At 53.7% G+C, this 13055-nt stretch overlaps 1 protein-coding gene across 1 annotated transcript; it reads right to left on the reverse strand.

Annotated features, from left to right (window-relative positions):
- Window positions 1–1260: 1260 nt before the first annotated feature.
- Window positions 1261–9253, reverse strand: EBI3 (Epstein-Barr virus induced 3). The gene is made up of 5 exons (XM_017847158.1): window positions 8966–9253; window positions 7998–8130; window positions 6078–6256; window positions 4559–4716; window positions 1261–1848 (listed from the first exon to the last, which is right to left on the reverse strand). Exons 1-5 carry the CDS (start codon window positions 9075–9077, stop codon window positions 1696–1698), a joined length of 735 nt encoding a protein of 244 aa, XP_017702647.1. The 5' UTR covers window positions 9078–9253; the 3' UTR covers window positions 1261–1695.
- Window positions 9254–13055: the final 3802 nt, after the last annotated feature.

The following is a 13055-nucleotide window of genomic DNA, read 5'->3' on the forward strand; positions in this document are numbered from 1 at the left end:
TTTTTTGAGATGGAGTCTCACTCTGTCACCCAGGCTGGAATGCAGTGACGTGATCTTGGCTCACTACAACCTCCACCTCCCGGGTTCAAGCGATTCTCCTGCCTCAGTCTCCCGAGTAGCTGGGACTACAGGCAGACACCAACATGCCTGGCTAATTTTTTGTATTATTATATTTAGTAGAGATGGGGTTTCACCATCTTAGCCAGGCTGGTCTTGAACTCCTGACCTTGTGATCCACCCGCCTTGGCCTCTCAAGTGCTGGGATTACAGGTGTGAGCCACCATGCCTGCCCCTGAATGGATTCTACTGTCCCACTCCAGGTGGAACCCCTGCCCCCCCACCCTGGCATCCACAGGCCCATGATGTCTCCTGGTCTAGCCCTGACAGTATGGGAGTGGGGATTTGTGGTGTCTGTGTCCTTTGGTTTAGGGCTGAGTCCTCACCAGATCTCATCTAATCCAAGGGAGGAATCTTCATTTCTTTATATTTTTTTTCCGACAGAGTCTTAGTCACTCTGTCGGCCAGGCTGGAGTGCAACGGCACAATCTCAGTTCACTACAACCTCTGCCTCCCAGGTTCAAGCAATTCTCCTGCCTCAGCATCCCGAGTAGCTGGAATTATAGGCACCCGCCACCACGCCTGGCTAATTTTTGTATTTTCAGTAGAGACAGGGTTTCACTGTGGTGGCCAGGCTGGCCTTGAACTCCTGACCTCAAGTGATCCACCCGCCTTGGCCTCCCAAAGTGCTGAGATTACAGGCATGAGCCACCATACCCAGCTGGAGTTTTCATTTTAACTCTGATTTTTTTGTTTTTATTTTGAGACAGAGTCTCACTTTGTTGCCCAGGCTGGAGTGCAGTGGCGCGATCTCGGATCACTGCAACCTCTGCCTCCCAGGTTCATACCATTCTCTTGCCTCAGCCTCTGGAGTAGCTCGGACTACAGGCGCCCGCCACCGCACCCGGGGAATTTTTTATATTTTTAGTAGAGACGGGGTTTCACCGTGTTAGCCAGGATGGTTTCAATCTCCTGACCTCATGATCCGCCTGCCTCAACCTCCCAAAGTGCTGGGATTACTGGCGTGAACTACCAGGCCCGGCCTCAACTATGATTTTTTTTTAATTTTAAACAGGGTCTTGCTCTGTTGCCCAGGCATGAAGGCAATGGTATGATCACAGCTCACTGCAGCCTTAACCTCCTGGACTCAAACGATCCTCCCACCTCAGCCTCCCAAGTAGTTGGGACTGTGGGTGTGCCACATCACATCTGGCTAATTTATTTTATATTAATTTGTTAGAGATGGGGTCTCACTGTGTGGCCCGGGCTGGTGTTGAGCTCCTACCTCAAGCCACCCTCCCACCTTGGCTTCCCAATAACTGGGATTACAGGTGCAATCCACGGCGCCCAGCCCAACAACAATTCTTTTCTAATTAAACAATAAAAAATATCTCACAGTGACGGTTCAGTAAGCCCCACACCGTGGTAAAGGAGAGAGTAGTACATCTCCATTTCTCAGCTAGAGAAACTGAGGCTCAAAGGGAAAAGCTGGTCATCTAAGGTTGCCCAGCAGCTGAGCAGCAGCAAAGCAAGGACTCCAGCCCAGCCTGAGCAGAGCCCATCCGCCCTCCAACACGTGTCCCGGGGCTTAGGGTGGCGAGGACCCAGGTCCTGTCTGGAGGCAGTGGGAAGCCCTCACTACTTGCCCGGGCTCATCAGGGTAGTGGCGGGGAGACTCCAGTCACTCAGTTCCCCGTAGTCTGTGAGGTCCTGAGCCGCCACTTGAACGTAGTACCTGGCTCGGGGCCGCACAGCCCTGAGGATGAAGGATGTGGCTTCAATGGGCCCCACCTGAGGGAAAAGAGAGCGTCAGGTCATTAGAATGAGAAGATGGAGAGGGGCCGCTGTGCACAGAACCACACCACGGAGCCCCCAGTCCTCCCTGCCTGCTGCAGGCTCCAATCCGGGACGCTGGCCCCAGCTGTGCGGCCCCACCCCAAATAGCATCATGGGTTCCTCCCAATCCTGGCCTCTGTCTGTTTGGCCCCCAGAGCCACCTCTCTCATGAATCCTTCCTGGACCACAGTAGCCCCTGCAGACGTCTCACCCATGAGGGTCTTTGTTCATCAGACACTCTGATCCCTAGGATCCTCTTCTTTCTCCTCCTCAGGACTAAACCAGGACCTCTGGGATAGGGCCCCAAACCTCCCTTTACCTCTGGTCTCACTATATTAACCATGCTTTTTGTTTTGTTTTGTTTTGAGACAGAGTCTTACTCTGTCGCCCAGGCTGGAGTGCAGTGGGGCAATCTTGGCTTACTGCAACCTCTGCCTCCGGGCTCCAGCAAACCTCTCACGTCAGCCTCCCAGGTAGCTGGGATTACAGGCGCCCGCCGCCATGCCTGGCTAATTTTTGTTTGTTTTGAGACAGTCTCGCTCTGTCACCCAGGCTGGAGAACAGTGGCGCAATCTCAGTTTACTGCAAGCTCCGCCTCCCAGGTTCAAGAGATTCTCCCGCCTCAGCCCCCTGAGTAGCTAGGATTACAGGTGCACGCCACCACACCCGGCTAATTTTTGTATTTTTAGAGTGAAGGTGGGATTTCACCATGTTGGTCAGGCAGGTCTCAAATTCCTGACCTCGTGATCCACCTGCCTCAGCCTCCCAAAGTACTGGGATTACAGGCATAAGCTACTGCGCCCGGCCCTCTTTTTTGAGACAGAGTCTTGCTCTGCTGCCCAGGCTGGAGTGCAGTGGCGTGATCTCGGATCACTGCAACCTCCGCCTCCCAGGTTCACGCCATTCCCTTGCCTCAGCCTCCGGAGCAGCTGGGACTACAGGCGCCCGCCACCTCGCCCAGCTAATTTTTCATATTTTTAGTAGAGACGGGGTTTCACCGTGTTAGCCAGGATGGTTTCAATCTCCTGACCTCGTGATCCGCCCGCCTCGGCCTCCCAAAGTGCTGGGATTACAGGCACGAGCCACCACGCCTGGCCAACTTTTGTATTTTTAATACAGACGGGGTTTCACTTGACCTCCAGTGATCTGCTTGCCTTGGCCTCCTAAAGTGCTGGATTCTAGGCATGAACCACCGCACCCAGCCTAACCATGCTTTTTATTTTATTTAATTTAAGTTGGTAGACAGAGTCTCTCTGTCGCCCAGGCTGGAAGGCAGTAGTGCCAACGTGGTTCACTGCAGCCTCAATCTTCCAGGCCCGAGTGATCCTCCCACCTCAGCCTCCTGAGTAACTGGGGGCACAGGTGTGTGTCACCACACCCAACTAATGTTTAAATTTTTTGTAGAGATGGGAGTCTCACTATGTTGCCCAGGCTGGTCTCCAACTCCTGAACTCAAGTAGTCTTCCCACCTTGGGCTCTCAAAGTGCTGGGATTACAGGTGTGAGCCACCCTGCCTGGCCAGAATTGTTCACTTTAAAATGGTTAATTGGCCAGATGAAGTCCTCACACCTGTAGTCCCAGCACTTCGGGAGGCTCAGGCAGGCAGATCACCTGAACTCATTGGTTTGAGACCAGCCTGGGCAACATGGCAAAATCCCATCTCTTCTGAAAATACAAAAATTAGCTGGGTGTGGTGGCCTGTAGTCCCAGTTATTCGGGAGGCTGAGGCAGGAGAATCACTTGAACCTGGGAGGCGGAGGTTGCAGCAAGCTGAGATCGCGCCACTGCACTCCAGCCTAGGTGACAGAGCGAGACCTTGTCTCAATCAATCAATCCATCAATAAAGTGAACAATTCGGTGGCTCACGCCTGTAATCCCAGCACTTTGGGAGTCCAAGGCAGGCAGATCACTTGAGATTAGAAGTTTGAGACCAGCCTGGCCAACATGGTGAAATCCCATCTCTACTAAAAATACAAAAGTTAGCTGGGCGTGGTGGCACGTGCCTGTAATCCCAGCTACTGCGGAGGCTGAGGCAGGAGCATCGCTTGAACCTGGGAGGCGGAGTTTGCAGTGAGCCAAGATTGTGCCACTGCCTGGGCGACAGAGTGAGACTCTGTCTCAAAACAATAACAACAACAACAACAAAAGCAGGTGTGCAACTGCTTGTGCGAGTCCCTGCTTTCCATCCGTTTAGTCAGAGGCCCAGGAATCAGATTGCTGGACTGCCCCTTTTTTTTTTTGAGATGGAGTCTCGATCTGTCGCCTAGGTTGGAGTGCAGTGGCCGGATCTCAGCTCACTGCAAGCTCCGCCTCCCGGGTTTACGCCATTTCTCCTGCCTCAGCCTCGGAGAGCTGGGGATACAGGCGCCCGCCACCTCGCCTGGCTAGTTTTTGTATTTTTTTAGTAGAGGACGGGGGGGGGGAGGGGTTTACCGTGTTAGCCGGATGGGTCTCGATCTCCTGGACCTCGTTGATCCACCCATCTTGGCCTCCCAAAGTGCTGGGATTACAGGCGTGAGCCACCGCGCCTGGCCTGGACTGCTCTTATTTAATGCACCCGGAATCCCAAGCTCTATGCGAGAGCCCAGCACACCTGCTGGTCTCGGTAGACGCCATTCCCTCTGCCGGGCACCGCCCTTCCCGGCGTCCGTCTCATCCTCCTCACCTGGTGGAAGCGGGCAGCTCCCTGACGCTTGTAACGGATCCAGTACTTGAGTGAGAAGATCTCCGGGAAGGGCCAGGACCTGGGAGGCTCCCACTGCACCTGGAGCTGGCGCTCAGTGAGGGGGCTTAGGCGCACGCCTTCTGGAGGGTCGGGCTTGACTGACGGACAAGCAAGAAGCAGTGTCAGGGGACAGTAAGTCCAGTCATTCATTCACTCATTCATTCAATCAACCAACATATTATATATATATTTGGTTTGTTTTTTGTTTTTGAAACGGAGTCTCACTCTGTCACTCAGGCTGGAGTACAGTAGCACGATCTCAGCTCACTGCAACCTCTAGGTCCTAGGTTCAGGCGATTCTCCTGCCTCAGCCTCCCGAGTAGCTGTAAGCCACCATGCCTGACTCAACCAATAAATATTTATTGAGAAACTGCGTGCCTGGGGCTGCCACAGAGGGGACATAGCGGTGACCTTAACTGACCTACCCCTGTCCTCATGGAACTCATAATCCATCAGAGGGAAGGCGGGAAATAAGAAATCCGTAGTCACACAGAATAGAAGAGAAAGCTGGGGAGTGCAAGAATGGCAGTGGCCACATTTTTTGTTTTGTGTTGTTTTTTGAGATGGAGTCTCGCTCTCTCGCCCAGACTGGAGTGCGGTGGCACAATCTCAGCTCACTGCAACCTCCGCCTCCCGGGTTCAAGAGATTCTCGTGCCTCAGCCCCCTGAGTAGCTGGGATTATAGGCACCTGCCACCACGCCCAGCTAATTCTTATATTTTTAGTAAAGGCAGGGTTTCACCATATTGGCCAGGACTGATCTCAAACGACCTCAGGTGATCTGCCTGCCTCGGCCTCCCAAAGTGCTGGGATTACAAGTGTGAGCCCCTGGGCCTAGCCAGGGCTTGCAATTTTTAATAATCTACTCAGGAGAGGCCTTACTGAGGAGGTGATGTATGCACAGAGACCCGAAGGAGGTGAGGGAATAAGTCATGGGGACATTTTGGGGAAGGTGTTCCAGGTAGAGGACACCGCCCATGCAGAGGCCCTGGGGCAGAACCATTCCTGGCATGTTGGAACATCGAGAAAGCCCATGTGGCTAGAGCAGAGTGAGCAAGGGGGAGACAGGGAGGAGGGGAGGGCATGGAGGAGACAGGGAAGGTTGTCCAGGGTTTGGTGGGCAGTAGGAAGGACTTGGGCTTTGACCCCAAGGCGGGTGGGAGCCATAGAGGACTGTAGGCAGAGGGACAGGCCCTGACTCAGGTGCTCTCAGGCGCCCTCTGGTGGCTGCTCTGGGAAGGACAGACTGTGGGGCCAGGGCTCAGGATGGAGGGGACTGGGCTGTCAGTGATGGGGGTGCTCCACGTACTGGTAGAGGAGGGGGAAAAAGGAGTCAGATTTTTGCTGAAGTGTGACGGTGCAGCCGCAGGACTGGAGGACAGGTGGGAGGTGAGGTGGGGTGGGGGGAGCTGGAAGGAGACGGCAGCCCCGCCCCCACCCCCACTGCCGCCCGCACTCACTGATGTGCTCCGCTATGAAAGGCACGAAGCTGCTGCTGGAGCCCCAGGGGTGGACGGCAGTGACATTGAGCACGTAGGGCGCCATGGAGAACAGCCGGACATCCGCGATGGTGCAGCTGGTGGACGCTGGCGTCTGCTGCAGGCAGGGCCAGCTGTGGCCCCGGGCAGCCATGCCGAACCTGCACAGGGTGGGACTCGCTGAGCGTCTCGGCGAGCGCCTGTGGCCTCAGCACCTCCTGCTGCCGGGCCTGACCCGGGACCCCAAGGACAGGCAGGAACAGGAGGGGGCAGCAGATGGGCATCCTGGGGTGGGGTCCTGGTGGTGGCCATGCCACCCTCCCGGGAGCGGGGCATGGGCCCCAACATCACAGTGCCCCTGATGGCTCAGGTCGGGGATTACAACCCAAGCTAGATACTAGGGTCCTGGATTCTAAAGGTTTCTAGGATGTCAGCCATTCATTCATTCATTCATCTCTTCATTCATTCATTCATCCGCTCATTCATTCATTCATCTCTTCATTCATTCATTCATCCGCTCATTCATTCATTCATCCGTTCATTCATTCATTCATTCATCCATTCATTCATTCATGACAGGGTCTCCCTCTGGCTCCCAGGCTGGAGTGCAGTGGCAGGATCCTAGCTCATTATAGCCTTGAACTCCTGACTCAAGGGATCTTCCCTGTCTCAGTCTCCAGATCGGTTGGGACTACAGGCGCCGCATCACCACTCCTAATTTTTATATTTTTTACTACAGACAGGTGTCTCAGTATGTTGCCCAGGGTGGTGTCTAACTTCTGGGCTCAAGTGAGCCTCCCACCTCGGCCTCCCAAGTAACTGGGACTACAGATGTGTGCCACTACAACCAGCTAATTTTTTTGATTTTAAGTACAGACAGGATATTGCTATGTTGCCCAGGCTGATCTCAAACTCCTGGACTCAAGTGATCCTCCCACCTCAGCCTCCCGAGTAGCTGGGACTACAGGCAGGTACCAACATGCCCAGCTAATTTTTTTCTTTTTCTTTTCTTTTTTTTTTTTTTTATTTTTGAGACGGAGTCTCATTCTGTCACTAGGCTGGAGTGCAGTGGCACGATCTTGGGTCACTGCAACCTCCACCTCCTGTGTCAAGTGATTGTCCTGCCTGCCCCAGCCACCCAAGTAGCTGGGACTACAGGTGCCCGCCACCATGCCTGGCTAATTTTTTGTATTTTTAGTAGAGACGGGGTTTCACCGTGTTAGCCAGGATGGTCTCGATCTCCTGACCTCGTGATCCACCCACCTCGGCCTCCCAAAGTTCTGGGATTACAGGCATGAGCCACCATGCCCAGCTAATTTTAAAAATTGTTTGTAGAGACAGGATCTCACTATTTTGCCCAAGCTGGCCTCAAACTCCTGACCTCAAGTGATCCTCCCATACCAGCCTCCCAAAGTGCTGGGATTATAGGCATGTGCCACGGTGCCCAACCCAGGAAGTATTTTATTATATATTTTTTGAGATGGAGTCTCGCTCTGTTGTCCAGGCTGGAGTGCAATGGCGCCATCTCAGCTCACTGCAACCTCCGCCTCCTGAGTTCAAGCAATTCTCCTGCCTCAGCCTCTGGAGTAGCTGGGATTACAGGCATGAGCCACTGCACGTGACCAATTTTTTAAATTTTTCGTAGAGACATTGTCTCACTATGTTGCCCAAGCTGGTTTGAAACACCTGACCTCAAGCAATCCGCCCTCCTCAGCCTCCCAAAGTGCTGGGATTACAGGCATGCACCACAGTGCCTGGCCCTGAAAGTATATTTCTATTTGGCAGGGCTGCCCTAGAATTCCATCGGCCTGGGGTTCGGGATGTCTGGGTCTCCAGTTTTCCTGACCCCAGGGCTCTCCAGGAAGTCCAGTGTCCCCGAGGTCCCCTTCCAGGCTCTCCGACCTGTACGTGGCAATGAAGGACACGGGGCTGGTGGAGTTTGGAGCAGGCGGCAGGGTCCAGGAGCAATCCACAGCGATTGGGTACCGAGGGGCTCGGCATTGCACCCGGGGCAGTGTCAGAGCTGCTGGGGGCCCTGCAGGAAGACAGAAAGAGTGAGCTTCTGGTTTACCCCCAGATTGTCACAGCCCTCCTGTGCGCTGGGCTTCTGCCACGTTGCCAGCCAGTGCCAGGCACATGGTAGGTGCCTAATAAAGGCCTGTGGAATAAATAGGTACATGGACGAAAGGCATCTGTCATCTTTTATCCCCACTGCAGTGCATCGAAGTGAGAACTATTAACCCATTTTCCAGACAGGGAAGCTGAGGTTTAAGCATCTACAGAGAGGAGCTTGGGTAAGAGGGAGATGTTTTACTGTGTTCTCTCTTTTGCAATTTTTTTTTTTTTTTNCTGAGGTCAGGAGTTGGAGACCAGCCTGGCCAACATGGTAAAACCCCGTCTCTTCTAAAAATACAAAAAGTAGCTGGGTGTGATGGCAGGCGCCTGTAGTCCCAGCTACTCGGGAGACTGAGGGAGGAGAATCTCGCTTGAACCCAGGAGGTGGAGGTCGCAGTGAGCCGAGATGGTGCCACCGCACTCCAGCCTGGGCGACAGAGACTCCGTCTCAAAAAACAGATACCAGAAGAAACAAAATGATTGACTGTGACTTGAATTCGTACTTATGTCTGTGCAGCGCTATGGATACCTCTAAGCTGTGACTGCCAGTCCCTATCACCCACAAGGTGCCATCCTTCCACCCCTAACATGGCACTCTGCCTCTCTGTGCCTCAGTTCCTCCATCTGTACAATGGGAGGGTAACTCCATCCCACCAGTGGGCACACAGGAGGCGCGAGTTCCCACCTCAGACATGATCCGAGGCCAGTCCACGCGTCACGTCCGTCTGCCTGGGTCCCCCAGCCCCCCCACATACCTTTCCTTCCACTGCAGGGCAGGCAGCCAGCCCAGAGGACAAGGGCCAGGAGAAGCTGCGAGGTCATGGCTGCGGCCAGCTCTGCTCTCAGGAGCAGGGGTGGGAACGTCATGGGAGACTTGAGAGGGGAGATGGTGAGGACTTGGGACCTGCCCAGGGGAAAGCCCAGTCCAGGGTCAAGGCCCCCCTTCGACTTCCTTCAGGTCTGACTCACTGACCAGGCTCCTAGGGAGATGAATTAGGGTGCGGAGGAGCCCCAGCCCCCTGGGGAGTGCAGGCCAGCCCTGCGCGGAAGGCCCCGAGGGTGGGGGCAGGGGGAGGAGGTTGTGAAAGGGAGAAGTGGAGACCTGCTGGCCTTCCTTCCGCTGCCCTGAAGTCGGGGAAACCCCAGGCAGGCAGGCAGGGGCTCGGAGACATGGAGGGAGACAGAGGCAGACACTGGAGAGAGAGGCAGAGAGACAGAGAAGACAGGAGGAGGACACTGAGATAGAGGGACGGGGAGATGACAGAGACAGACACAGAGAGAGACAGATGAGAGAGGCAGAGAGAGACGAAAGGAGGACACAGAGGTAGAGGGATAGAGAGACAGGGAGATGACAGAGACAGAGAGACAGATGAGAGAGGCAGAGAGACATAGACGAGAGGGAGAGGACACAGAGGTAGAGGGATAGAGAGACAGGGAGATGACAGAGACAGAGACAGACAGGGGGATACCAAAGACAGAGACAGAGACACAGATGAGAGAGGCAGAGAGACATAGATGAGGAGGACACAGACAGGGAGATGACAGAGACAGAGAGAGACAGGGAGATGACAGAGACAGAGAGAGACAGGGGAATGACAGAGACAGAGACACAGAGATGAGAGAGGCAGAGAGACATAGATGAGAAGAGGAGGACAGAGAGACAGGGAGATGACAGAGACAGAGACACACAGAGAGACACAGATGAGAGAGGCAGAGAGACATAGATGAGAAGAGGAGGACACAGACAGAGAGACAGGGAGATGACAGAGACAGAGAGAGAGACAGGGGAATGACAGAGACAGAGACACAGAGATGAGAGGGGCAGAGAGACAGAGAGGAGAGGAGGAGGACACACACACACAGAGAGAGACAGGGAGATGATGGAAACAGAAAGAGACAGAGAGCAGACAGAGGAAGAGAGAAGGACAGAGATAAGTGAGGAAGACAGACAGATGAGAGACAGAGATAAGAGAGGAAGACAGAGAAAGAGAAACAGAGATGGGAAGAGTCAGAGACAGAGAGACAGAGATGAGAGAGCAGGATATATAGAGATAGAGAGATGGTGGGGTGCAGTGGCTCACGGCTGAAATCCCAGCACCTTGGGAGGCTGAGGCGGATGGATCACCTGAGGTTGGGAGTTCGAGACCAGCCTGACCAATATGGTGAAACCTCATCTCTACTAAAAATACAAAAATTAGCTGGGTGTGGTGGCAGGTGCCTGTAATCTCAGCTACTCTGGAGGCTGAGGAAGGAGAATCACTTGAACCTGGGAGGCAGAGGTTGCAGTGAACCAAGATTACACCACTGCACTCTGGCCTGGGTGACACAGCAAGACTCCGTCTCAAAAACAACAGCAACAAAAAAGATAGACTGATGGGGAGATGACAGAGACAGAGAAAGACAAAAGAGAGACAGAAACAAGAGAGGAAGACAGAAATAGAGATACGGGGAGATGAGAGACACAGAGAGAGAGAGATAAGAGAAGACAGAGGGCCGGGTGAGGTGGCTCATGCCTCTAATCCCAGCACTTTGGGAGGCTGAGGCGGGCGGATCACAAGGTCAGAAGTTTGAGACCAGCCTGGCCAATATGGTGAAACCTCGTCTCTACTAAAAATACAAAAATTAGCCGGGCATGGTTGTGCACACCTCTAATCCCAGCTACTTGGGATGCGAAGGCAGAAGAATCGCTTGAACCTGGGAGGCGGAGGTTGCAGTGAGCTGAGGTTGTGCCACAGCACTCCAGCCTGGGAGACAGAGTGAGACTCTGTGTCAAAGAAAAAGAAGACAGAGATAGAAAGAGTCAGAGAGATGGGAGATGGGGAGATGAGAGAGACAGAGCAAAAGAGACACAGAGAGACAGAGATAAGAGAGGAGAGGCCGGGCGCGGTGGCTCAAGCCTGTAATCCCAGCACTTTGGGAGGCCGAGACGGGCGGATCATGAAGTCAGGAGATTGAGACCATCCTGGCTAACACGGTGAAACCCCGTCTCTACTAAAAAATACAAAAAAACTAGCCGGGCAAGGTGGCGGGCGCCTGTAGTCCCAGCTACTCGGGAGGCTGAGGCAGGAGAATGGCATGAACCCGGGAGGTGGAGCTTGCAGTGAGCTGAGATCCGGCCACTGCACTCCAGCCTGGGCGACAGAGCCAGACTCCGTCTCAAAAAAAAAGAGAGGAGAAAGGCACAAAGGTACAGGGAGACAGAGACAAGACGGCAAGAGAGACAGAGATGGAGACCAAGAGATAGAGACAGAGACATGGAGGGAGGTTGGGCACAGTGGCTCATGCCTGTAATCCCAGCACTTTGGGAGGCCAAGATGGGTGGATCACCTGAGGTCAGGAGTTCGAGACCAGCCTGACCAACATGCGAAACCCTGTCTCTACTAAAAATATAAAAATTAGCTGGGCGTGGTAGCGCATGCCTGTAATCCCAGCTATTCTGGAGGCCGAGGTAGGAGAATCGCTTGAACCCGGGAGGCGGAGGTTGCGGTGAGCCGAGATCGCGCCACTGCACTCCAGCCTGGGCAACAAGAATGAAACTCCGTCTCAAAAAAAGAAAAAAAAAGAGAGAGACATGGAGAAGAGAGACAGAGAGACACAGGAGTGCAGGCCTGGGGAAGCAGCTGCCACCACAGATATCCCAGTGATCAGGATGCCCAGAAACAAGGAAACCCCCAGAAGCAGGCTGGACAGGCTCGGGGATCCCCACTCCCACTCCCACCTCCCCTTTGTTTGCTGAAAAATGCCAAGAAACCCGTGGGGATTTCGAGGGATTTGCCAAGGGGCAGGGAGAGGCTGGGGGGAGGGGCTCCCACCATGGCCAGGCTTAGGATTTAGGAGAGTGTATTTCTTTTCTTTTTTCTTTTTTTCCTTTTTTAGAGGCAGGGTCTCGCCCTGTCACCCAGGCTGGGGTGCAGTAGTGCGATCATGGCTCACTGCAGCCTCTAACTGCTGGGCTCAAGTGATCCTCCCTCCTCAGCCTCCTGAGTTGCTGGGACCACAGGTACGCACCATCATTCCCAGCTAATTCTTGTATTTTTGATAGAGATGGACTTTCCCCATGTTGCCCAGGCTGGACTTCAACTCCTGGGCTCAAACAATCCTCCCACCTTGGTCTCCCAAAGTGCTGGGATCACAGGCATGAGCCACCGCACCCAGCCAATCCTGCCTTTCTTTAACATTTCCATACTTAGTTCATCATGCACTTTTTTTGCACCCATTTTGCCTTTTTGAAATATTGCATTAAGATGGAGTTTACCAGGAGGCGGAGCTTGCAGTGAGCTGAGACCTGGCCACTGCATTCCAGCCTGGGCGGCAGAGCGAGACTCCGTCTCAGAAAAAAAAAAAAAGATGGAGTTTATCTAAAGGCCGGGCATAGTGGCTCATATCTGTCATCCCAGCACATTGGGAGGCCGAGGCGGGTGGATCACCTGAAGTCAGGAGTTCGAGACCAGCCTGGCCAACGTGGTGAAACCCCGTCTCTACTAAAAATACAAAAACGAGCCAGGCGTGGTGGTGTGTGCCTTGTAATTCCAGCTACTGGGGAGACTGAGGCAAGAGAATCACCTGAACCCAGGAGGCAGAGGTTGCAGTGAGCTGAGATCACGCCACTGCATTCCAGCCTGGGGACAAGAACGAAACTCCATCTCAAAAATAAAAGAAAAAATATAAACATTAGCCAGGTGTGGTGGCGGCGCCTGTAGTCTCAGCTACTCGGGTGACTGAGGCAGGGGAATCACGAGAACCCGGGAGGCAGAGGTTACAGTGAGCTGAGATCGCTCCACTGCACTCCAGACTGGGTGACAGAGGGAGACTCCACTTAAAAAAAAAAAAAAAAAAAAAAAAAAA

This window comes from Rhinopithecus bieti, unplaced genomic scaffold (genome assembly GCF_001698545.2).
Source record: "Rhinopithecus bieti isolate Rb0 unplaced genomic scaffold, ASM169854v2 scaffold_28055, whole genome shotgun sequence".
Lineage (NCBI taxonomy): Eukaryota > Metazoa > Chordata > Mammalia > Primates > Cercopithecidae > Rhinopithecus > Rhinopithecus bieti.